This window comes from Cygnus olor, chromosome 12, assembly GCF_009769625.2.
Source record: "Cygnus olor isolate bCygOlo1 chromosome 12, bCygOlo1.pri.v2, whole genome shotgun sequence".
NCBI lineage: Eukaryota > Metazoa > Chordata > Aves > Anseriformes > Anatidae > Cygnus > Cygnus olor.
The window spans coordinates 16,372,814-16,399,404 of record NC_049180.1 but is presented as its reverse complement, the minus strand read 5'-3'; the positions used below and the strand labels follow the sequence as shown (position 1 = coordinate 16,399,404).

At 40.2% G+C, this 26,591-nt stretch overlaps 1 protein-coding gene and 1 long non-coding RNA gene across 4 annotated transcripts; one reads left to right on the top strand and one right to left on the bottom strand.

Moving 5' to 3' along the window:
• RBL2 (RB transcriptional corepressor like 2) lies at positions 1 to 24,010 on the top strand. 3 transcript variants are annotated; one of them, XM_040570927.1, is made up of 22 exons: positions 1 to 251; positions 843 to 973; positions 2,213 to 2,413; positions 3,767 to 3,831; positions 8,485 to 8,613; positions 9,186 to 9,346; positions 9,452 to 9,516; positions 10,226 to 10,412; positions 11,894 to 12,060; positions 12,732 to 12,841; positions 13,612 to 13,715; positions 14,075 to 14,212; positions 14,756 to 14,920; positions 15,165 to 15,276; positions 15,899 to 16,171; positions 16,640 to 16,914; positions 17,447 to 17,623; positions 17,776 to 17,847; positions 18,245 to 18,362; positions 19,427 to 19,629; positions 20,071 to 20,235; positions 21,589 to 23,528. In XM_040570927.1, the coding sequence occupies exons 1-22, from the start codon at positions 36 to 38 to the stop codon at positions 21,757 to 21,759; spliced, it is 3,405 nt and encodes a 1,134-aa protein (XP_040426861.1). In that variant the 5' UTR covers positions 1 to 35; the 3' UTR covers positions 21,760 to 23,528. The 3 variants fall into 3 exon arrangements, with proteins under 3 accessions (XP_040426861.1, XP_040426863.1, XP_040426862.1); XM_040570929.1 differs by lacking the exons at positions 19,427 to 19,629; positions 20,071 to 20,235 and adding exons at positions 20,624 to 20,738; positions 23,855 to 24,010 and having other exon boundaries at positions 51 to 251; positions 18,245 to 18,324; positions 23,377 to 23,413; XM_040570928.1 differs by lacking the exon at positions 1 to 251 and adding an exon at positions 527 to 747.
• LOC121076538 lies at positions 15,992 to 17,479 on the bottom strand. Its single transcript, XR_005823578.1, has 2 exons — positions 17,344 to 17,479; positions 15,992 to 16,162 (listed from the first exon to the last, which is right to left on the bottom strand). It is a non-coding gene; the product is annotated as an uncharacterized LOC121076538 (long non-coding RNA).
• Positions 24,011 to 26,591: the final 2,581 nt, after the last annotated feature.

The window sequence follows — 26,591 nt, the reverse complement described above, 5'->3', positions numbered from 1 at the left end:
CGGGGCGGCGCTGCCCCCTAGCGCCGGGGCGCGGCATGGCGGGCGGCGGGGGGGAGCCCGAGGGCCGGGCGGAGGCCGGGGGGGGCGGCCCCTGCCCCCCCTGCGGGCCCCGCGGGCCGTCCCCGCCGGCCGAGGAGGGCGACACGCGGCAGCGCTACGAGGAGCTCTGCAGCAGCCTCAACATGGACGAGAGAGCCCGCTCCGAGGCCTGGCTCAGCTTCCAGAGCATGAGGCGCAACTACACGCTGGAGGTGGGGGTGTGAGGGGCCTCAGAGGTGTGAGGGGCCTGCGGGAGCCCGGCCGGGCGCGCGGGGCCGCCGCCCGCTGGCAGCCCCCGGCGGGCCGTGACAGGCCCGGCCCCTCCCGCCCCCAGCCCCTGCCCCGTGGCGGGGGGGCCGTGCCGGCGCCCCGCGGGTCCCCGCTTCCCCCGTGCAGGTGCCCGCCGGGCCGCTGCCGGGCTGGGCGGCGTGGGGAAGGGGCTTGTGTCCGCTGAGGGGCGGGGGCGTCCCCGGGAAGGAGCCGCTGCTTGCTTTAGTTTGTTGGTAGTTCTTACACGCGCTGAGTGTTGTTCTAGGAGGGGGGCGACACCAACCGTGCTGCTGGTCTGTGGGTCAGCTCTGAAGTTCATTAACGTAACTGCTAATTGCGTAACTTCTGTTTTGACACCTTCAGCATTATGTGTTCAAAGCACGCTGCGGCGGTGTCAGCTCCGAGACAGGGAACCGACTTCCTCGGTGGTTGGGCACGGTTGGTTCAGGACACGGGTTGTACTTCCCCTCAGCACAGTGGAAAAAGGTTTTCCTTCTCCTGACAGCTTTTAGATCGCCGTGTTTACTTCACAGGGAAATGATCTGCACTGGCTGGCCTGCGCCCTGTACGTGGCTTGCAGAAAAGCGATTCCAACCATGAGCAGAGGGACGGTTGAGGGAAATTTCGTGTCCTTAACCAGAATTTTGCGCTGCTCGGAGCAAAGGTAATTCTTCTTTTGGCCAGTTTCAAAACACAAAATCTCAAGGGCTACTTGTCAGTTTGGAAAACTTAGAAACTGTGATGGATGTCATTCTTGCTTCCTGCTCTTACAGATAGAATTTACACAGTGGGAATCTGTGCGCTAGAGCTCATTGCCACACGAGTAGGACAGTTCCATTTTGGTCATTCGTATATCATAAAAACACTGCTTTTCAAAATTAGAGATTAACTTTGTATGCTCAAAAGGGGAAGAAACCAACCCGTGAAGAACAGTTTTTTGAACATTGAACGAAGTGTGAGCTTCCCACAAGAGTAACTGTTTTCATTGCTTGTGACAACGTTAATACCTTTTCGCTTTTTTTTTCTTTTTGTCAAGACTTTCATTTTTTCATCTGTTCTTGCTTTATGATGCAAAAGCAATGTCAGGTTCTGACAAACTTTGTTCGAGCGTTTTTGTCTATAGCGTAACGAAAGAGAACTTCCTGAAACAAATGATGTTATTTATCAGCAATGCGGTTGTTTTGTAGCAATTTAGTAGATTAGCAAAAAAAGGATGCTTACGTGACTGTTCGTTATGCACTTTCTGTCTCCTTTACTGTTGGAGCACTATTATTTGTTTAAACAATACAGAAGAGTTGCTTCAAAAGCATTTTTTTCCAAATCAGCTATTCAAGGAACTGAATACGGACAAATAGTTTCTGTGATTTGGACTATGCAAGACTAATAACGTTGAAAAAGCATGCTTAGAAAAAGGAGTGAAAATGAATGGAAGCCAAATTTATGAATTGAAATGTACACGTGTAAAAGTGATACGCTGTATTTTTTCCTACTTTGTAGAGCTTTTCAGTGTTCAGTAGAGGTCAGATTTTATTTTATTTCAGTAGATAAATTATTCAGAAAAATGACAGCAGTCTGCTTTTATAGTAAGCTGCCTGCTGGAGCTGATGGTATCTTTGTGAGGAAAAGCCAAGAACCTTGAACGTGTAATTAACAGGGTCATCAGCAGAGGGTATCGCAACGTGCCACGAGCTACCCGAAAGCCCGTCCGTGTGTGTAGGTGAAGAACCGGCTCTGAACACTTTGAACTACAGCTGTCACATTTGTAATGCTGCCATTTTATCAGTAGTTAGGAAAGTAGCAATTGCTCTTTTGTTATAAATAAATAAAAATGTATGGTATATTTCTGAAAAAAAAAAAAAAACACACAACAATCTCTGAGATCTAACCTGTTCCGTATTTTCAGCCTGATTGAGTTTTTTAACAAGATGAAAAAATGGGAAGACATGGCGAATCTACCCCCCCAGTTCAGAGAACGAACCGAGAGACTGGAGAGAAACTTTACAGTTTCTGCAGTAATTTTTAAGAAGTACGAGCCCATTTTTCAGGACATCTTCAGATATCCTCAAGAAGATCAACCTCGTCAACAGAGAGGAAGGAAACAGAGGTACCTTTCTGTAATTTCCAGACTGACTTTAGAGCATCGCTGTCACAACAATATCCTGAAATTTTTTGGTTGTTGTAAATGTGCTTTAACTGTGTTTTCATAGTAGTTCTTTCTGATATCAGAGGTGGTCTGTTTGTCTTTGCTTCCAGAAGTTTTGGAATCTTTTTTTCCAGCTTGTCAGATCTGACAGGATGCGTGAAGTCCCAAAGCCGTTAAGTTTCTGTGATTTAGGGGTGGGGAAAAAGATGAAAAATGAAAACCAGCCTCTAGGCAAGAGAAGTACTAGTATTTGTAAGGTGGGGAAGGCTGGAAGAATTTGATCATTTTATGGTTTGACAGCCTCAGTAGCTCACAGAACAACTCAGTCTGTTTCACTACACATTAATTCCTGTAGTTTTCTCCATAGAGACAGATCTTCTGCATGTTTTAATTTATAGTGGAAGCTTTGTTTCTTTGTCACTGTTGATACTATAAGAGCTGTAAAATTATGCACGGCTTGTGCTAGATAGACTGTAAATATTAGGAAAAAAAAACATTTCTTTGCTTTCTTCTTTTTTTTCCTTGATGTTTTTTTGTGAGCATAGCTTAGTGGTATTTGTAACCAAAATTGAGTTACAAATGTATTGAGAAGCATTAAGATGGTACAAAATGTTGAAATTATAATATACTGTGTGTATAATACTACAATTAGAGGAGGAGCCCTGCTAGTTGGTTAGCTTGGATGGTAAGGTGTGAACTAATTCTGAAAATCAAGTCAGAAGATGATACTTCTGGTTTTTGCGTGAAATACATAACAGTTTTGACATTCCTTATATAACCTGACGTAACCAAATAAACGATTTAAGGCTGACCAGACAACTAGAAAAATGGATAACATGGCCTCACCCTGAATGAATTTGCCTTGCATTCTGTACACCCTGTAGAGTTACATACAAAAATGCTTTACCTAAGTACATAGGTAGCACTTGCGACCAAACAGGATGTTAACATCAACACGCTGTGTAATGTATTCCTCCAAGAACATGTATACGTGGTTATATTGCTCAGAATACTCCTGAAGAAGGCATTTCAGCTCCAGCTCTCAATTCATGTTGGACTGCCATGGTGACGTTCAAATCATAGCGTGCAGACTGAGACCAGGGTTCCTGTTGTGTCTGCAGTAAAGCACTGTGCAGCCTTTTCATTACCTCAGTCAGGTTTTTGTGTGTTTTGTTTGGTTTGGGGGGAGAGGTTTTGGCTGCTCCATGGTAAAGCCTAATTTTCTTTCAGAATGATTGAATGTTGTGTGGTGTTCTGTCAGTCTGAATTCATTGAGCTTACTTTGCGTCTTCTTGCTTTGTTTTTCCCCAAAAGACGACAACCGTGCACAGTGACTGAAGTGTTCCATTTTTGTTGGGTGCTCTTTGTTCATGCAAAAGGTAAGAGATTTGAACTGGATTAAATACTGCAGACCTGGTTTTGTTAGTCTTTGTCTCATATCAATCCTTAAACACTGGGCAGTTACAGGCCTTTGCAGAAGGGATCGTCTTGTTTTAATTTCCCCAGCTGTATGTTTTACTGCTCTTCAGAGGTAAGCTGTATGTTGACGGTAGCTTTTATGTGAAATATCGCTGTGATGTTTCCAGTATTTTGGCAATTTAAGCTGTAATTCCAAGGTAAAATTAGCTGAGAGTTTTAGTGAATTCATATTTAGAGATAGTTGTAATTAATATGAGATACAGATATATATTCACTAGGAACAAAGAATAATTTAAATTCCTCATAAGTTTCCAACAATGGTGATAATATTTAATAGATTTTTTTCTGTAACGTAGTAAGAATGTATCATAAAACCCAAGGTGTGATTACTTTCATGCTGTTATCACAGATAGCATTCTAATTCTTTTGATAACCTGCCCCCTCACCCTTTTAAAAAAATGTGCACACAGTCACTATATCAAATAATAATGTGCATTACTAAGTAGGTCTGCATATGTCTTTCTCACAAGGATGACTCTCCCTTGCTTTTTGGACATAACAGTGTATATGTAACTGTCTGGTTGCCTTGAAGACTCGGATTCCTTTCAAATACACAAGGGGAAATCCTCTGTTAATAGGATTCCATAGAAATAGTGCAGTGAAGAGACAGTATATTGCAATGTATGCGTAATTGTTGCAACGTATGTATAATCACTATTGTAAAAGCACCCTTAAAGCTAATATGAATAGCAAAGAATTGCAGCATTTTTTTCTTGATAATGACTGATGGGCCACAAGAGGGAACAGGAGTAAATCCTTTTGCACAAAGGATAGTGAAGCTCCCCAAAATTTTAGCCTTAAATTGTTCAGTCATCACATAATCTATAGTCTTTCTTCATCAAATCTGGTTGTTACGGTGTTTCTGCTTACCTGGGACTTCAGGTATGGCTTGGGTGAAAGTTCCCTGGGAATTCCGTATAAGTAAGACGCTGTTTTGAGGCAGATAAAGACAAAACTTATGCTGATAATTGAAGGAACTTTTGAAGATTCTTATCCATTAAAAATTTCCAGAGTTTTTATATTTTTCAGGACAACTTCTAGAATGCTAGTAGTCTCATTTCTAAAAGGAAAGGGAGAAAAGAAGGACTGTGGGGTTTTTGCTTTGAATTTTAAAGTAAATCAGTTATAAGGTTCGTGCAGCGTGCTGTGATTTCCTTAATTGGTTGCTTTGAGGATAGGACAGAGTAGGTTGTCACAGTATTGAATTATCTGGCACTAATTTTGTCCAGTACAGATTAGCCTTTCCTGCTACACTGTACCACAGAGCAGAAGGTTGTCAGCAAGTTCTTTTTGGAAGAGTTACCAGCAATATCACTGGACCATCACCATCGTCTCTTTGTGCAAAGATCGGGAAGGCTGTGGTATTGCACGGGTGCTGTACCAAACACCTGTGTCTGATGTAGAAGCTGTCTTTTCCAACAGGGTGCAAATTGTATGTTTCAGGGGAAGAGAGATTTCTCCTAAACAAGCATGTTACTTGCATCCTTGAAACACAGTATTATTTTACATCTTTTGTTTGTTTGTTTGTTTGTTTTCCCCTGCACTTCAGAGTAGTGCTCTCAAGCAGTATGAAATGTCTCTTTGCACTCCCCTGAGACCAGAGCAGAGTCACTACCATACCTCTTTCCAGTAGTCAGGACTTCACTTCGTTAGCACACTTGGGCAGCTGAGAGAGTAAGTGGGTCAGTCTGAAATGTCTCAAGTTTTTCTTTTGCTTGCTATGGAAACTCCACTTCTGTGGGTAGAGCAGCAAAAGCGCAAAGGGACTGATACGAGTCTTGTTCTTGCTGGATTCTTGGTTGGTATGTTTGAGTAGCTGCATCGTCAGTTAACTACGAGTTCACTGGTGAGCAGTTTCAGACATGTGAATTAACTTTGTAGACTGCAATACTGTGCTGATAACACAGCCAATTAAGCTGAAAAAAAAAACACAAACAAATTTACAGTATTGATGAACTATGAAATTACTAAGTGACTAGTGGTAACTTTATTAAAGTGTGGCAGTACAAAAATGTAAACTAAATGTTTACCATTTGAGGAATTAAATATTCCTGTTAAGTTTTGTTCACTGTGTTTTGAGGGTTGGCAGTAACCCTTATCATGGCAACTGCACATCAGCGGCAAGTTGAGGCTTGTCACCGTGATATTTCTGCACGCCTCAAGATCGGTGGTGCATTCAGTTCCACCAGTGCACAAAGTGCAGGTCTTGCTCGTACCTCTGGTACACGGTGCACGTAAGATACTGACTCTGTGTTTAGCGATAGTGCTGTTCTTGCCTACTATTTTTAGGAATTTATTTTTAAACTCTATAACTTATTTATTTAAAATGGCAATTCAAAAAAGATCTCTTGTTGCTGCACTGAGATAACTTCTTTATTAGTTCATGCTTGGTTGTTGTTGTGGTTTAACCCGGCCAGCAGCTAAGCACCACACAGCTGTTCAGTCACCTCCCCCCTCCCTCTCTGGGACAGGGGAGAGAAACGGGAAAATGAAGCCTGTGGGTTAAGATAGACACAGTTTATTAAGACAGGAAAATAATAATAATAGTACTACTACCAATAATGTGTACGAAACAAGTGATGCACAATGCAATTGCTCACCACCTGCTGACCGATGCCCAGCCTATCCCCGAGCAGCCGGCCCCCCCACCCCGGCTAGCCACCCCTATATATTGTTCAGCATGACGTCAGATGGTATGGAATACCCCTTTGGCCAGTGTGGATCAGCTGTCCTGGGTCTGTCCCCTCCCAGCTCCTGCTGCACCCCCAGCCTGCCTGCTGGCAGGACAGAGCAAGAAGCTGAAAACTCCTTGGCTTAGCGTAAGCACTGCTCTACAACAATTAAAACATCAGCATGTTATCAGCACTCTTCTCATCCTAATCCAAAACATAGCACCCTACCAGCTACTAGGAGGAAAATTAACTCTGTCCTACCTGAAACCAGGATAGTTGTGAAAGAGAGTGGTAAATTATTATCTGAAATGTCACTGGTTTAACAAATCACTTGTATGAACATACTGGTAATGTAAAATTAGATTTATTTTTGACTGCTGGCAGTAGCTATTGCCACGCTAGACTTTATGCTTATGAAATTGATCCTGTCATAAAAGTTACTTTAAGATACTGATTAACATTTTTCTGTTATATTTAGGAGTTTGATTTCTTTGTTGTGAACTTATTAATGATTTGGAAATAACTCTGATGAAAGTGTACAGATAACACAGATTTCATGTAGACGTCATTATTTTAAATAGTTCCAATTATCTACATTCAAATTATTTTTAACAAACATACAATCAGAAAACTGGATATAAATTTGAACAAACCGGTACGTTACTGGTAGAAGAGTAACAACATGTGTAGGAAAATGCTTTAATCATATATACATTTCGATGTGTCCTACATGAGTTTATTGCTATATGGTAGATCTCTTCTGGGAGCTGCCCCTATTTTTCATTGTGCATTCAGCTAACTGGTTAGGACTTTACCTGAAAAGAAGAGTAAAAGACTTATTAGTATTGAAAAAGTGATAGAAAATCGTACTGTACGTATAAATTCATGGAACTGTGATTTATGATATGAATTAACAGCATAGTTGATTTTACAACTGTTTTTAGCTCTGATCATTCCTCTAAAGGAATATCGCAAACCTAAATGAGTTTAGTAAAGAGTTAGGAATCTGAATATAACCTCTGTGAAAGGTGGTAAAAGAATATAAGTATTCTTTTCTACAGAAAGATGATGAACAAAAATTATATTAGAGGTATATAAAAGAAAAGTACATTGTAAACCAGATTAAAGATACACACTTGTAAAGACTTTTGTAAAACGTAAGAGAAATAAAGTTCAATGTATGTTTGTAATGAGCATGCCCCCAACAGAATTGGATTTGTTTTGAAGAATGGGGGGCTGTTGGACGGGTGCGGGGCTTGCTGTTCCCAGGACATCTGAACACTTGACTCTATCCTAGCAGGAGTTAAAGTTTTTTGCAACATTCCATAGCAATGCAAAATTGGGGAAAAGGATAGTCTCAGTCAAAACCCATTCTTCCCCTTACACGACTTCAGAACAACATTCCGCCTCGGGGAGATGGAGTAAGACTCTGTTGAAGAAGTAACACTGCCAGGCACTGGGGCTTGTGTTCCCAGAGTCAGGGTAACAAAGTTTTTTCCTTAGGGCATTTCACATTAGTTCATGCTGCTTCAAGTTACTTATGCACTGATTGATCAGGTTACTGTGAAAGAGGGAGCCTGCAGTATGCTTATCAGCATCTCTGTAAGGTTTGTTTTCAAAACAGCACAATGTATTTGAGTTCCTGTATGATTGCTGCTGTTCCTGAAAATGTATTTTATCATTATATTTGCTATATGTTAGTAAGTGTGTGTCTGTTTTACTCCCTGTGTTTCTATCCAGATATTTCGAATCTTAGTCACCCAGATCTGTGCTTCAAAGATTCCATTATTGATTGCAATACAAATCTCAGTAGTTTTTTGTAAAGTAATTATAAATCTATGCTAATTTTAACTAATTTCATGTGTCTTTCTGAAATTAAAGGTAATTTTCCTATGATCAGTGATGACTTGGTCAATTCCTACCATCTCTTGTTATGTGCTTTGGATCTAGTATACGGAAATGCTCTGCAGTGTCCTAACCGTAAAGAACTCCTGAATCCTAATTTTAAAGGTACGTTGAAAAAAAAAAGTCTTTATCCGAAGTCTGCAGGAATTTCTTAGGCTGCTGAAATGAGTATGAACATACATAGTACAGAATAAATAAAGTAATACTAATTTGAAATATGTGGGAATTATTATTTTCTCTGTCTGGCCACACAGTTATATTCCTACTAATGTCATATGTGATAACAGACTATCGAATTCTGTAAATAGTATATTAAGTCAAGGACTTATATACTCTGGAAATACCACTGAAGGAGTTTCCAATCTAAACACTGCTGTTAATGATGTGTTACCGTCAGTGGAAGGGTTTATAATGACACAGTCCTTGTTGGACACAGTCAGACCAGAGGGCGCCCAGGAGGCAGCTGTTTGGAAAGCTCCACTGCTCAAAAACAAGGCTGGCACCTTGATTGTTTACGTTGAGTGGGCACTCTACAATTAGTTATTCTTTCAAGGGAACTAATTAGTTTACCATTTTAATTTCACACTACCTGAGACCACACAGCACAGAATTTTAGTTTAGTAAGAAGATAGGGTATGAATTTGCAAAATCAAATAATACACTGTTCTTAATTGTAGGTCTACCTGAAGACTTTCACAGTAAGGATTATAAAGTGTCATCTGATCCTCCCTGCATCATTGAAGAACTGTGTTCATTACATTATGGATTAGTTTTAGAAGCAAAAGGCATAAAGGAACATTTTTGGAAGCCATATATTCGGAAACTTTTTGACAAAAAGGTTGGTCAGTACATTTCTGATGTAGAACAAAATCTCCTTAGTCATTATCTTCAGGACTTTTTCAAGAACTGAAATGTCCATCCTTTGCTCTTAACTGTCTTACAGCTTTTAAAAGGAAAAGATGAAAATCTGACTGGATTTCTAGATCCTGGAAACTTCGGCGATAGCTTGTGAGTCAACTTTATTTGTGGTTTGGATTGCGTTTTTATCCCCTTGAATTGTAACACAATCGCACTTGCATTACTCTTGTGTATTAACATTAATGCTAGCTAGTTGATTTGCATATTTATTAGTGTTTATGTATTACATTGAATTGTGTTTCAGTTCCTTTTCTTTGAGGTGGTATGGCCTGAGGCATAAGAGGAATGATTCCTTAGTATAGTGTTACTTTATGTCTGCTTTTATTCTGGTTTCTATGTTTCCTTGATTTTTTTTGTACATAATTGTAAATGTTAGGAAGAAAAAGCTGTGGTGGCACACTGAGTGGGGCTCAAGCCTGAGGGAAAAATCAGGTTTGGTGTTTATTCCTTTTTAAACCTAGAGATGCTATGAGTAGGACTTACTGTTTTCTTTTAAATGGTATGAAAATGGCAACTGCAGTTTATGGTGCTGTGATGAGTAAGGTTGGAGGAGTTTCCAGCCAAACACCAGCTCCCAGTATTATGTTCCTCCCATGGCCATACCAAACGGCAAGCCAGCAGATATAATGGAAAAATAATGTTCTTGCCGCTGTCATGTTTTAGATATTGTCGGTTTTAAATGGTTAAAATAAGTTCTGAGGTAGACTTCTGACAGGCCAGAAATGTGCTCATTCACTAAACAGGTAAACGAAGCACTAAATAAAGGGGTTTTTTGTCTGTCTTTTCCTCTCTGTTGTAGCAAAGCCATCAACAAGGCTTACGAGGAGTACGTCTTGTCAGTAGGAAATCTGGATGAGCGAATCTTTCTTGGGGACGATGCAGATGAAGAAATTGGAACTCTCACAAGGTGCTTAAATACAACTTCAGGAATGGAAACAGCTGAACGAGTACAAGTGAAGCATAATCTGCAGCAACACTTTGACAGGGTGAGTCTGACATGGTCTGTTGCTGTTTTTATGGAGAAGGCATTGAGTTAGTCTGTGTCTGGTTGTAACAGATGCTAAAAAATCACCATCTTTATTGGAGAAGCTGTTCCGGCAGTGTACACAGCATCACTGAGTTACATTTTGCAACTGCTTAGATGTATTGTTTAATTTTGTGGGGGGTTTTGGACAGTATTTCTCCATGCAGAAAGCAGACATATTTATCTGTGATTACAGAACACCAAAATGTTCCTGAAGATGGAAAAAATATCTTAAAGGAGAAGGGATATGAGGCAGGTAGCTGAAGGATGTGAGCTCTATCAGTACAGTTAGATCAGAGAGCACAGAAGGGTAACGCAGGCTGGAGCACAGAAATGTGATCTTTTTCCAGCTTGACAGTTGGTTGATGGCTTTCAACGTTCTTGAGGACAAAAATAAAAAAAAAAATACTTTCTGCAACAGAATGGAAGTGCTAATTGTTTCTGCTACATTCAGGAGGACTTTTTTTAATCTAAGAGTCACCCTTGCTGACCGGAAACCCTGGCTCAGTACAGTTTTCCTACAAGCTTCAGCTGCCTTTGGTACTCAAAGGATGGGAGGGGACTGCTGACGTTTTTTAGTTAGGCCTCTGTTGTGGTTTAGCCCGCCTGGCAGCCAAACACCACACAGCCGCTCGCTCACCCTCCCCCCTCCCTCTCCAGGATCAGGGAGAGAAACGGGAAAGTGAAGCCTGTGAGTTGAGATAAAGACAGTTTATTAAGACAGGGAAAAGAATAACAACAACAATAATAATAATAATAGTATTAATAGTAATAATGTGTACGAAATAAGTGATGCACAATGCAATTGCTCACCACCCGCTGACCGATGCCCAGCCTATCCCCGAGCAGCCAGCCCCCCCTCCACCCTGGCTAGCCACCCCTATATATTGTTCAGCATGACGTCAGATGGTATGGAATACCCCTTTGGCCAGTTTGGGTCAGCTGTCCTGGGTCTGTCCCCTCCCAGCTCCTGCTGCATCCCTAGCCTGCTCGCTAGCAGGACAGAGAGAGGCTGAAAAGTCCTTGGCTTGGTGTAAGCACTGCTCTACAACAATTAAAACATCAGCATGTTATCAGCGCTCTTCTCATTCTAATCCAAAACATAGCACCTTGCCAGCTACTAGGAGGAAAATTAACTCTGTCCTAACTGAAACCAGGACAGCCTCTTTCGTGCTTCACTCCAGTATCTGCATTTCAGTGTGAGGTCATTTCGTCTCTGTTTGTGCATTCGTACACCAGCATTTGATACCAACATCCTGGTGACAGAGATAAAGTCATTGCTGGCGACTGAGACATAACTCGTTTGGGTTGTTTGATTCCTAGTCTTTTTCCCCAGATATATATTGTAACAAGTTAAAGAATTCTAGAGACCGACACTTCTAGGTTGTAAGCTCTGAATTTTGTAACACTGGACAGTTGTGTGCTTATTTTCTGTCTTTTTAGTCCAAATCCCTTAGGATTACAACCCCGCTTACCGGCCGCAAGTACATTAAAGAGAGCAACCCGTATGTGACGCCTGTTTCCATAGCGACATACAGCTTGAGCCGCCTTCACACCATGCTGGCCGGGCTGAAAAATGCCCCCAGTGAAAATCTGGAGCAAATATTCAGGTAAGTTTGATGTTTATATTATATGATGTTTGATAACCAAAAAAAAATGTTTAAAAAGTAGGGTTATAATAACAAATGTTATTGTGAGATAGTGTAATTTAAAATGCAAAATCATGAAAGGTTCTGTAGTAATATAAGAGCCAGAGGGATACTAAGCTTTCAAAACACTCTTTTCTTTATTTCTGTGCCTTTGTCCTTGAGAGATTGACAGCTGTAAGAAAACACAACATTTTAAACCCAACTTTCTGAGCTTCTTGAACAGCAAACTGCTAATAGATTTTCTTCAAGGCTTTTCTTCTTACTTAGCAAACCTCACCACCTAGCAAGTCACTTCATACTGGAGGAATTAAAAATATTTTTTTTCTCCATGCAGATAAACTTTTACCTTAGGTACTATGTATTTTAATCCACTTCTTGTATCACGTGGAAAATGCTGTTTAAGTATTGAACCCTTACAATGAAAACATGTATTTACTACAATACGTACAATAATAATACTACACTGTGGGTGTTTTACAGCTACACACGTGTGTATTTGCAGTCCTGTCTGAGATATTTAAAGCTTCATGCTTTAATCATATTATCCAAATTGTAGATTTTGGTTTTGTTTTTTTTTTTTTTTTGGTCTTAGTAGGAATAGGACTTTGAAAATGTTTAATTTGTATTTTCAGGGCATGTTCCAGAGATCCTTCTCAATCTATTGCAAGCAGAGTAAAAGAAATGTGTGAACTCTATTGCCAGAGCATGCAGTCTGAAGGAGAATTCAGTAATTTTTCTAAAGGTAGGAAACATTTCAGTTACATAAATAGAGATTAAAGTGCATTTAAAAATGCTGATCTCTTTTAAGTAAACTTTGTGTTTTTATAGAGGCTCTGCTTTAGCACAAGAATATTTTTTCTATTACTTCTGTCTTTTCCTGGTATTCTTAACACATGGCAACATTCAACCCTGTAAAAACTTTCATAATTAAACTTGGCTTAAATCATTGGAATTTGATGATACTTCCAAGTTCTACAGAAGGGAAAGAAAAAGCCCTCTCAAGGGTAGAATGGCTTGGGTTGGAAGGGACCTTAAAGATCATCTAGTTCCAAGCCCCATTGTGAGAGGGTACTACTTTTCATCTCAAGTCTAAGAATATTGATAGCATGAGTTTTTGTAACAGTAAGGAAAAACCTGACTCATTGCATTTTTCAAAATTCCTACAGCAAATTTGGCTTAAATACAAGTTAGTTCGGTTAGTACAGATATTAATTAAAATCTTGCTAGTATAAACACAAAGTATTTATTTGCAAAGCTGTCAAGATTTGTGAAGTGAGCAAAGATGGATTGTAAATTATGAAGATGCTCTTTGTGTCTGTTCCTGTCAACACAGTCGCTTCAGTGTTTTCTGTTGGATAGGGGAGAGATACCACAGTTAGTGTTAAGTTTTTAATGTTAGTCAGATTTATTGTAGCCCCTGCCGCACAGAAATCCAAGTAAATTATCTTAAGCTAAAACAACTAATGATTTTTGAATTCTATTTCATGATATTTCTATTTAAAATTCCTGCAGATGTGGCCAGTAAGCATTTTCGTCGTGCTGAGGTACTGTACTACAAGGTTTTGGAGTCGGTTATTGAGCAAGAGAGGAGGAGACTGGGAGACACTGACTTATCTGTAAGGAAAACTAATCAAATTGTGCCTCATTTTAAAGTTGGATCTGTAACAAGGAAATCAGTTGTAGAGCATGACAAACTGCTTTTTTAAATGAGGGTAAATTTCTGAAAAGTAGCCTCAAAGTGTACCTTAATTAAAGAAAAACTGTACAAGAAATCATTTGTGTTTGCAAACAAAAAGGATAAATAAAATTTTTAAAGAGTAAAAGATGTCTCATTTTGGATTATGTTCTGTCACCTACAAATGCAGATCTTTTTTTAAACGCCTGATACTCTTGCTGCTGAGACAGAACAGAAAGCATTTTACTGTTCTATAGTTACACTGTAAATTAAGCACTACAATGTGCAATTCTTTTGCAGGCAATACTGGAGCAAGATGTGTTTCACCGGTCTCTGCTGGCGTGTTGCCTTGAGATCATTACCTTTACCTATAAGCCACCTGGAAACTTCCCCTTCATCATTGAAATATTTGACATTCCAGTTTATCATTTTTATAAGGTACAGTGTGTAACAGTTAAGAAATGCTGATCAAGTCATGCATGCTCTTGCCTTGTATTAAGTAATCTCCTTACCTACATGTTAATTTGTACTTTAACTCTTCATTCTCAGTTTTTACCCTTTTTGTGTTGAAAGATATATTATTTTTATAGCTGGCTGTCATTCTGGGATGTAGCTTGGGCATTTAAAAATCAAAATACTGTTTCTCAGTTTAACACAGGAGCAGTGTGCCCAAATAATAACTAACAGAGTATCATTTCATCTTGAACCAGCTAATGAGCTGTTGTAGCAGCTATTCTGAAACAGTGCGTGACATGTTTTATTGTTTGTTTAGAAAAATACCAATACCTATCTTCTGATAAACCAGCAGGACAACAGCTGATTGAACCATAGTGATGCAGCCTGATACTTCTACTAGTCTCTTCCCTGAAAATTAGGAATTAGAGCTTTCTGTAAGAAGAAACACATGAAAACAAGTATATTACACTTATCACTCACTGTTTATTTAGTATTATGTGGAGTTCATAATTCTCTGCTTTACAGGTAATCGAGGTTTTTATTAGAGCAGAAGATGGACTTTGCCGGGAAGTAGTAAAACACCTTAATCATATTGAAGAACAGATCCTGGAAAGCATGGCATGGAAGCAGGAATCCATATTGTGGGACAGAATCAGAGATAATGAAAACAAAGTTCCTAGTTGTGAAGAGGTAGGCACTTCTTTACATTACATAACTTCACATAGTCTTACTATTCAGACAGGATAAGAGAGAGTGGACACAATAGCTTGTACAATCGCTACACGGGTTTTAAGTTAGTTTTTCAATGCTCTTCATTGTTTCATTTTCTTCCATATACTTTGCCATTCAAATGTTTTAGGTTAGAAGCTTTTAAAAACTTGTTAGGCAGTGAATCTGTGATAGAGACACTTTAATAAAAGTACAATTATTTTAGGTACTGCCACCTCAGTATTTTGAGAGATCTGCTGCGAACAGTGTTGTAGGTTCTCCACTGACGCCAAGACGAATAAACGAGGTTCGTGCTGAAAGTGGAGGACTTGGAAAAGGTGAGATTTTTAAAGCATAACACATTTATTGTTCTTAGACCACACCTTTAGTTTACAAACCTAAATGGCGTTACAGAAGGAAGCTACTCTGGCGCTGTACAATTAGTTGCGAAACTTGTAAATGGTATTTCTATTGCAACTCATGTAGTTAAGTCCGATGCTTAAGATACATTTGTTATTTCAAATCAAAATAGTGTTTTGTTAGGGTGGTTTCAGGGTTTTGTGTGTATGAACAGTGTGTATGTATGTGTGTGTAGACAAATATGTAAATACATATATTCATATGTACACATAATCAGTAGCCCCTAAACAGTTTGTTTTATTGTTATACCAGAATAGAAGCTCTGCTATATATTTACGTCTGTGAAACCTCATTTTTTTTCTGGGAAAAAAAATAAAACATAATATGTTAGTTTAGAAAAATATTGAACACTGTCATCTGTAAGAGTGATTTGTAAGCAACAAATGTAGACAGCTTTTTAAAAATACTTCCAGAAGAACTTTGGCTGACAAGTTTTGGTTCTTATTAGATTTCTTTCATATATTTGTATAATAAGGGATTATACAAGAATTAAATGTGTGTATATATATATATATTTAATTATTTTTTTAAAATCCTCAGGCCTCTCATCTTCTCCCACGACTCTGTATGACAGATACAGTTCTCCTACAGCCAATCCCACCAGGAGAAGACTGTTTGTTGATAACGATAATACCTCTGACAACGGAACTCCAGTAAGAGTTTCCCAGCAGCCCGTGGTAAATACGGTGCCTGTGCAGAACATGAATCCCGAAGCAATGTCCGTAACTCCTGTGCCTGGCCAGACGCTGGTCACAGTGGCAACTGCCACCGTAACAGCCAATAACGGGCAAACTGTTACAATACCTGTACAAGGTAAGGGAAAAGCAACAGTAGGATTAGGCTGGTTCCCATCAGAGTATTTGTACGCAGAAGAGTACATTAGGGAGAACAGCATGCCAGTGGCAAAAAAGCAGGTTTAAAAATTAATAATTGGGGAAAAATCGTATGCATAGGTGAGCAGAATTTAGAGACAGAACGCTGACAGCACAAAGATCTTCTGACTGCCAACAACTGTTTATTAAACTTAGGTATTTCAATAACCCTTCCTTCCTCAACTGGCAGGGGAAGAAAGTAGCATTATTATTAAAAATTAGTTAAATTCCATTATATTCTTGTCTTCTTATGATAAAAAGTCCAAAGCATTTTGATGAAACAATTTCATATCTATAATATGCTATATAAGCAACTAATAAAAGAATTACTGAATTACTAAAACAAACAAAATATCATTCATACCACCAAAACTTGCTCTCATTTCAGACTCTTTTTCTTAAATTACAGGTATTGCCAATGAAAATGGGGGAATAACTTTCTTCCCAGTCCAGGTAAATGTAGGAACCCAGCCTCAAGCTGTCTCTGGCTCCATTCAGCCCCTCAGCGCCCAGACTCTTGCTGGTACCCTGAACGCCCAGATGACTGGGGCAACATTACAGCTACCAGGCCAGGTAACTGTGCAGCAGATCTCTCCTGGAGAGCAAAGACAAACCCAGCAACTTGCCACTGCCACATCTGTCAGGCCCCGGAAGATGGGCTCGCTTTCACTCTTCTTTAGAAAGGTACTTTTCAGTCTGATTTGTGCTTTGTTTAGTTTGTATTGCGGTAGGTCCTCTATGATTTAAAAATATTTACTTATTTTTAATAATGGTAAGAGAATATTCAGTTTAAAAGTTAATGCATACCTTAAGTCTATTCGGATACATATCTTATGGTATGCAGACCATTTTGCACTGGCAAGGGAGTAGATTAACACTGCTCTAGTTGTGGAGTAGCAGCCAGCAGCTGCTTAAAGGTGTCCATTTTCTTTAAGGCTCTTTAAAAGAAAGAAATTCATCTTTGAGATGTTCTTATTTATTCAATACAGTGGTTATGTGGTGCTGTTCCTGCACTGCAAATAATTCCAGAATTTAAGCTTCAAACAAATGCTTTCTTAGCATCAATACCAGTAAACACAAAAGTTAAATTTAGTTATTCTTCTTTTGACTTACCATTTGCACAAGTTCTACAGGCTGTACAAGTCTGAACTGTGCTTTAGCTTGGATGAGAAAAGCAGTATTGATGTGCTCCTAAGCATAGTCTCAATTTCAACAGGTGTATCATTTAGCTAGTGTTCGTCTACGGGATCTCTGTGTCAAACTCGATATATCTGATGAGCTGCGGAAAAAGATCTGGACTTGTTTTGAGTATTCCTTGGTGCACTGCCCTGAAATCATGATGGACAGACACTTGGATCAGCTGCTCATGTGTGCCATCTATGTAATGTCTAAGGTAAGGTGAATAAAAACACCTTTTTTAAGGCTTAATATGCTATGACTACAAATTCCTCAAACAACCTACCCAAGAAACAACCACCCCTAAAGAAATCATGGGGAAAGAAAAACCAGAAACAATTTTAATCTTGTCTGTTTGTCTATCCTTAGGTTACTAAGGATGACAGATCATTTCAGAACATTATGCGCTGCTATCGGACACAACCACAAGCCAAGAGTCATGTAAGTACAGTTAATATTAAATGATGTTATTAAATGATGTGGCTTCTGGTTAATTAAATGCCTTTGGGAATGTAGAGATTTTCAAAGTAAGACAATGTTAAATATACGCAGTCTGTGAGCACTCTCCTTAAAGACAGAGTCAAAATCCTGCACTACCAAAAGCTTTTTATGCTAAATTATATCTATAGTTGAAAATATTTTCACTTACAAGCTACAGCACCAGTGCCTAGTGAATAATCATCATTGTAGGAGGCTGTATTTTCCCCTGTAGGAAACAATCTGATACCACAGAGAAGTTTTCTAAAAAGCAGCTCTATCATGCATCCTATTGTTCCCTGACTATGTAACCACACATTTAATCATACTTCCCGTGTTATGCTCCTGTTTTTCCCTGCAGGTGTATCGGAGCGTCCTGATAAAAGGCAGGAGACGACGACGACAGTCTGGCAGCAGCGATAGTAGCAGCCAGCAGAACTCACCTACGGACAGAAGTAAAGAGAAAAACAAAGAAAAAAGTGAGTGTTTCCAAACTGCATGTGTTTTTAATCCCTCTTCCGAAACATTATGCATGGAGTACAAGTTGGATTTTGTGTTGCCCCACACCAAACAGATCCTTCTTTGGTACACTTGGATACACCTAAGAACATACTCTTAACGAGTTGCTAACTCGAGCTCAATACTACATTTGAAGCAGGACCATTTGAATCAGTCACTGCATAGCTTAGCTTCAGTTCACCACAATGGCAGCCTGAACTCTTGAGATAAGCTGGTACGCCAAGGAACACGTCTTTGTGAATCAGGGAAGACCAGTGCTGGCCCCTGTTCAGCTACTCATTTACTTACAACCATCATGGAGCTGCAGCAGTTTCTTTTAATGTTTTAGCTGAGAAGCAGTAGCTGTCTGGCTTCGTAGCTAAGAACAAACCAGCCGCCCACAGCATCTATTTTAGCAAATCTGTTGTCTCCGAAGTGTAGATGAGTCTTTCCTTGACATTTGAACTAACACATTTTCCTCAAATGACCTTCTGCACAGGAAAGCAAGTAACTAATGCTGTATATTCTTACCACCAGCTACTTAATAGATGACAGTATAAATGTAGATCTTAATGTTTTCTGTCACAGAAAGGTGGCAGGGAGGGGAAAAAAAAAGGTACATACTGTTTGCAACTTCCCACATTAAACCAGCAGGAAGTACTACCAAGACATCTATTCCTATCAGTGGCTGACAAAAGACTGACATTCCTTATTTGAAATTGTGCCAGCTGACAACAAGAGCAAGCTACTGTTAAAATTATAGCAAAATTCCTGAGAAATGGAGTTTTAGCTGAGCTTAAAGCCTGTGTCTGTACATATACTCAGCAGGTATATCTTGAACAACATACTGCTTTTTTGTAAGGAAGGATGCTAAGGCAACAAAATCACGATCTCCGCTATCAACACCAAATTCAGGGTCACCGTACTGCAATTTAACAATGTGGAATGCAGCTCTTGTGTGCAGCTGACTGTCTGGGATCGGAATGATTGAAATGCCCAAGGCAGTTGTGACTGAATAAAGCAGAGCTTGCTCTTGTCTCTTCAGCTAGCAGAGACTCCAGCCCCGTGATGCGATCCAGCAGCACCCTGCCTGTACCTCATCCCAACAGCGCTCCCCCTACGCCGACCCGGCTGACTGGTGCCAACAGCGACACTGAGGAGGAAGAGCGAGGGGACCTTATACAATTCTATAACAACATCTATATTGAGCAGATTAAAGAGTTTGCCCTGAAGTATACTTCAAATGGGGTAAGTTAACTCTGCTTTTCATTAGTAAATACATCTTGTTTTGTTGTACATGCAGTAAAATACTCTTAGCTAACCTCATTTTAAGGGAAGCAAATTCAAGGGCTTTTTTTTTTTTTTTTTTACTGACAATAATTTCAGTTCAAGGACATACTCTGGTGCTGAAATATTAAGCACTTCTGTTAATTAATCACGTATGAAATACACAACACCAAGCCATGTCATCCACCAGCCTCGGATACGGTTAAAGTAAGTAAAATATTAGTATGGCCTAGAAGTATGACCGAACTTGCCCATGTTCTAAATAGGTAAGGGTATGACCTAAGTTTGGAAAAAAAATCTAAACCATGCTTAAGGTGACAAACTTACAAAAAGCCTTACTGTAGGTAGCTTACTGAGATTAGACAGCTCGTATTGAATGCTTTTTCTTTTTCCCTTGAGCAGACCGATTCTCCTCCGCTCTCGCCCTACCCGTTTGTAAGAATCGTCTCCCCGCGCAGAATACAGCTGTCCCACAATCACCCAGTATACATCTCGCCACACAAAAATGAGCCTACTCTCTCTCCTCGAGAGAAAATATTCTATTATTTCAGCAGCAGCCCATCTAAGGTAAGACTAAAGTGTTTTAGTTTGATTTTACAAATCCTTAATTCTACCTTTTCTTTTTGGTAGTGCAACTAGAGAAAGTCGAACAATACAAACAGAAAAATGTGTTGTACAAGGTGTACTTTGTCACCTAACGCTCTCCAAATTGACAGTTCACATATCTAAGAAGCTATAAAGCAATTAGGTGTCCAAGTTACTTCTGTACTTGGAAAAGTTACCCTTTGTAATGGTACACATGGAAGACTCAAGAGGCATGGCCATGGTGCCATTTGCTTTCAGGTAACAGGATGGGTGATTTGGCATGAAGACACTTGACGGAGTAGAACACTAAGTATGGTCATACCCTCTTAACTGCTTAGTAGGGGAAAAATGTCTCGATGTGAACAGACTTACCAAGTGAATACGAAACAGGCTGCATAAATCCTGTGATATATGGTCACCAAGAATGGAGTAGAAGTCTTCCTCGGGAAGCATCTTCATGCAGGATCGGAACTGCTGCATCTGTGGTGTGAGATAACATGTCATAACTACAGCAGGAAGGCCTTTCACCTCTATGTGCACAGCACCAGAGCACCAAAAAAGCTTGTACAAAGGGCTTGCTTGAGAGAGAGCAATACAGTGGTCAAAAGGGTTACTTTGTTACAGCAAGTGCTTTGTATAATTGCCAGAAATAAGGCACATGTGAGATCACAGTAAAGGGATTAAAAAAAACTTCACTTTTTTGGTAGCCGCATGTTGTGGTTTAGCCTGGCTGGCAGCCAAACACCACACAGCCGTTCGCTCACCCTCCCCCCTCCCTCTCTGGGATGGGGGAGAGAAACGGGAAAGTGAAGCCTGTGAGTTGAGATAAAGACAGTTTATTAAGACAGGGAAAAGAATAACAATAATAATAACAATAATAATAGTATTAATAGTAACAATGTGTACGAAATAAGTGATGCACGATGCAATTGCTCACCACCCGCTGACCGATGCCCAGCCTATCCCTGAGCAGCCAGCCCCCCCTCCACCCCGGCTAGCCACCCCTATATATTGTTCAGCATGACGTCAGATGGTATGGAATACCCCTTTGGCCAGTTTGGGTCAGCTGTCCTGGGTCTGTCCCCTCCCAGCTCCTGCTGCATCCCTAGCCTGCTCGCTAGCAGGACAGAGAGAGGCTGAAAAGTCCTTGGCTTGGTGTAAGCACTGCTCTACAACAATTAAAACATCAGCATGTTATCAGCGCTCTTCTCATTCTAATCCAAAACATAGCACCCTGCCAGCTACTAGGAGGAAAATTAACTCTGTCCTACCTGAAACCAGGACACCGCAATAATGAGAGATAATTCTGCCTTTTTTTTTCCTGCTTCTCCCCAGAGGCTAAAGGAAATTAACAGCATGATTAAAACAGGAGAAACTCCAACAAAGAAGAGAGGCATTCTCTTAGAAGACGGTACCGAAGCACCAGCTAAGCGGATCTGTCAGGAAAATCACACCGCTCTGCTAAGACGACTACAGGATGTGGCAAATGACAGGGGGTCTCACTGAGGTCAGTCATCCAGCACGGGAATTCCCTCTCTCCTGCTGCATGGGGCCAGGTAGCTTCATGCATCGCACTGGTTCACCGAGCCTTGCAAACACCAGGCTGTCGTCTTTTGTTGTCTTTCCACCTCATGACTGCCTCCTGCCAGACTGCGCTGAGCCTTTGGATGTGGCAGGAAGCGGCAGGAGGCGTCTCCTACGATGCCTGGGACACTGAGGATGCATTTCAAACTGCAACTCAAACTTGCCCCATCATTAAGCTAATTATAAGGCAAGTGAGCTGTCTTCAGGCTTTGGCTTGAGAAAGCAGTTAAAAAGCTTTTTATTACTTGGAGGATGCATCCCTAACACAGCTTTCTTACCTTGCAACAGGTATTTAAATCCATTTGCTCTAACCAGTCTACTTACACTGTTTTTGTCAGTGCTTTACCTTTTCAGCTTTGGACAAGGAAGTTATGTATGTATCAGACATGGGAGCACGGTGCCAAGATGCTCATATTCAAGGGGGTCTTTTTTTTTTATATATAACATTAATGACCTCCACAAAAATAATGACTTAGGTGATTTTCTAGAAAATCTAGTTGTTCCCCTTGGAAAAGGAAGCTAGCTTAATTCAGGGCTCAAAACAAAAAAAATTCCTATCTGAATGGATACTTTTACATTCGGGATGTTCTGTGTGCCCCTGAAAACCATCACATTATTTCGCTTTAACGTTTGGGCACCTTGTATAAAAGTAGCTAATTTTGTTATGCATTGTTTTTAGCTGTGCAATGTTTTAAAGTGAACTCTTGTTCAAAAGGTGGCACTTTTGATAGGGCTGTGAAGCATCATTTTTAAGGCAGATTAGTTTTGCTGTATATTTGCAATGGCACTTTCTAAATGTGAATTTTTTTTTTTTAAAAGGCTGACTTCAGATATTTTTCTTTATTGAAGCAATTTGACTTTTGTATTTATTTTCAAATTGACATCCTATAGCTCCCCTCTTCAGCAAATGGCATTAAGAATTAATTTTAACTTAATGTGCATGCAGTAATGAATGCAGGAAGCTAGGGATGTTTATGAGCATATAAAATGCCTTGAAAAAAAGCAATGTTTCTGCATATTGTTCTTTTTGAGAGTCAGGAACTGGCCATCTTACTTATTCAGGAGGAAGGTAGCCTCAACCCCTTAAAAACATATACTTAGCTTTTTGTTGCTTGGTTTTAAAGGACAGAGGGGTTGTTTTGTTTTGTTTTGTTTTACGGACAAAAATCAGGCTGCCGGGGAGAGAAATCCCTCCCCTACTAACAGGATCAGCAAGCACTGCATGTATCAATTAGACCGACTAATTGTTTTCATTTAAAATAATTCTAAAATACCAACCTTGTTGGTATGCTTAAGTCCTTTCCTAATACCTGGCGTGCTATACTATAGCGATTTACTCATTTTCAATGACAACTGGGGGACAGTGTTGCTGTTCAATGTAAAATTTAGCACATACTGATTCTATAAGTTTTTATAGTGAAACAAAAACATGATGTTTTCACTCACTCCTGCTCCTTTGAATAATGGGAAGGTTTAGGACTTAATTTCACTGTAAATTCAATTAAGGTAAAATAGAAGCATCTTTCATTCTTACCTGTGTAACGAAGGCTGAAGTCGAGCAGCTGTGTAGATGTTTCTGTAAAAATATTTATGAAGTTGTCAGACAATTCTTGTTACTTTGTACCATTTACATTACCTTGTATGAAAATATTGCAAGTGTATTTTTCAATAAAGAATTTATAAACTCACAATAATGCTCACGTGAAAAAAGCTTCTTATGTGCAAAGCCAAAAATAGCATGCGTCTATCAAAGGCTACGTTTGACCAGTTGGCGCATAAAGAAAATATCAGAACAGTGACACAGCTGAGAGCTGTAAGGCACATGATGTGCTTCAAGAAGAACTTCAGACAAACACTGCAATTAATGGTTTAAAATAATAAAAAATTGCGCTTACTGGTCACACAAAGTGAAAAGGCTTTACCCTTGCCCCAGTTTAGTCACTGTGTTTTGAGTTTCCTCACGTTGCTCTGTTGTAACTTGGTGCCTGCAGGAGGGGAGGACCCGGCCCTGCCTTACCTGGGCGTCACTGCAAGCAGTCGCGGGCTGGTGGTGGCCACATGGGCTGGTGGTGGCCACACTCCTCTTCCTGGTGGAGGCGGCGGTGGCAGGACAGGGGCTCTGTGCCAGAAGAGGACCCCAGAACGACAGCAAGCTGATGCTGCCTCCTTTCAGGTGCTTGTAACGTAACAGAACACATTTTAGTCCAAGGAAAGCAGAAATATTTTCATAAACACTAGCCTCTGCACTCATACTTGAACTCAGTTAGGGAGATTTGTAATCATGTTGCTAAGAGCTGTTTGGACCAGTAGCAGCCAGATACTATTTTTACAACTACGTACTGGTTTTTCTCTGCATTTAGTTAGTTTTCTTTTTCCATTTCTCTTTCTGAAACATTCTTTACAGAATGCAGAATTGCAAAGATGATACTTAGAAGTGTTTTTCAAAATGCCACTTCAGCAAAGCAGTGCAAGGACAACTTTTTTCAGTTAATTTTTCATTAGATGACATACCAGCACTAGGAGCTGTAACAGCTAACTTGTGGAAAAAAGGCTTTTGTATCAGCAGTACTTACTTGCCTACCTTGCTCCTGGAACAGCTCCTTTTAATACGCAAGCTGATTCTAGAAGACCCAGTTATTCTCTCCTCTTTTTCGACCTAAAAAAAAAAAAAAAGATTATTCAGATTATTTATTCTAAACTAAAAAAGTTCAGCATTCTTTAAATATAATTGTTTTCACATCAGCAAACTGCTATTAACATGGGTTTCACTGAGAGAAACCCAGTAACAGCCTAGCCACCCAGCCTACAGCTGTCCGTAACAGCTCAAAGATGAAACATGCTCAAACTACCACCATTTTTACTAATTCCTTTCATCATCATTTGTCATTGCTTTTACTAGTCTTTAATTGTTTTCTAAACCCCAGCAACAACTGCACAAATAAAACAATCATAGCCACATCTCCAAATTGCCATTGGGCTATGGATTTGCTCCATATTGATTTACCTCTGCCTCCACCCAACACCATCGGTAGTTCTGGGGATAAAATTACTTTTCTGCTTTATATACCACCATGAATTAAGCTTTGTCTATCCTGCTGCAGCCGAAATAAAAGAGCAGCCCAAAATTAGAAGGGATTAAACTTCTAAGCAAGTCCTTCAATTAAGTGGCTTAGGAAATTTGCAAGTCAGTGATTTATTACAGAGCCTTCTGAATAATATAAGTAGATAAAAACCATCACCTGCCAGTTTAACACTGGTTCTGTCTCCCTGCCTAGCTGGCACATTATGCTCAGCCAAAATTCCAGGCCCATTTTCTGTTTCACACCAGAGTCTCTGTTCACTGAACCTTTCACATACTGAATTTCAAGTATTTAAATCTCAATGCCCCAGAAAAGCATAAGACGAACAGCATCAAGACAATTAATGCTCACAGTATTTTAGCAGCTTCACTGCAGGCCAGCGCATGGGCTCTCAAAATACTTTCCCCACAAGTTTTCCTTGAAACAAAACCACACCACCACTTTCTGTGCAATACAAGCTCAGCTTTCCGATCAGTTACTCCATTTCTGTCTCCTAGTGCAAGTTCCAACAGACCTGTGACAATTCCAACACACTTGCAATTCCTTAGCCCATCAGAGTCTGAAATACACAGGCTAGCAGGGGCACCGATGCCACACAGAAGTGACACGGTCAGTGACAGAGCCGTATTTTTCCTTTGCACTGAGTTACAAGGAAGTCCAACATTCCTCTCACAAGTTTTTGCAAGTTCAACACTGCCTTCAAGTCCCCTTTCAGTATGGCTGTACCCATTCTAGAGAATCCCTAGCAGGAACGCTGCAGCCATGCTTCACTGGATAAACATATTTGTTATAAAGGCTAATGACTAGTCACTGCACCAAGCCTGTCTGAATTTAAGAAGCGACTGGACTGTGCACTTAAGTCACATGGTCTAAACTTTTGGGCAGACCTGTGCGGTGCCAGGAGTTGGACTTGATGATCCTTATGGGTCCCTTCCAACTCAGGATATTCTATGATTCTATGAATCTATGATTAATGGCACACACAATGAACAGAGCATGGTGTGAAAACGAACAAATGCCTATTTAGTGTTATCAGGTATTTCTACCCTAGAATGCAAGTAACAGCCAGAAAAGCTTATGAAGGATTTTTTTTTTCCCCCACACAGCAGATCAGCTGCACGGGAATCAAGAGAAAAGTACCACAGCAACAACAAAAAACATTCTCCAAGTATTAAAACAGTTGTCAGGCAGCTGTCAGACAGCTGCGCACTGTGCCATGCGCAGGGCTGAGAGCAGCCCATTCACCAGGCACAGAAGTGCTGGGGAAGGTGCAAGCTGGATGTGAGCTCCTTCCTGCAGCCCCACTTCTAACAATATAAATTGCCAAACACAACGTTAAATAAGAGATACCAGGAAAGACAGAGAAAGGCCTTTCCCCCTGTGCACTGCCTTCAGGTTTGTAAAATTTTAAGTATGAAAAAAAGAAAAAAAAAAAGCAAAATGTGCCCAACCACCAAAGCAGTCTCTCTCAGAACAAAAGGGACTTTGGACAGTCGCCTTCTTTGACCCCAGTCCACATGTACAACCACTCACAGCAGCTCAGCAGCCTTTCTACTAAACATTTCAGAAGTACTTGTGGCAACAAACAACTGAAGTCCCACACTACAGTCCCAGCTACAGCTCTGTCCTGTGCCACCTGCAAGCTCTTCCCTGGCAGGAGAGGCAGGCGGCCGA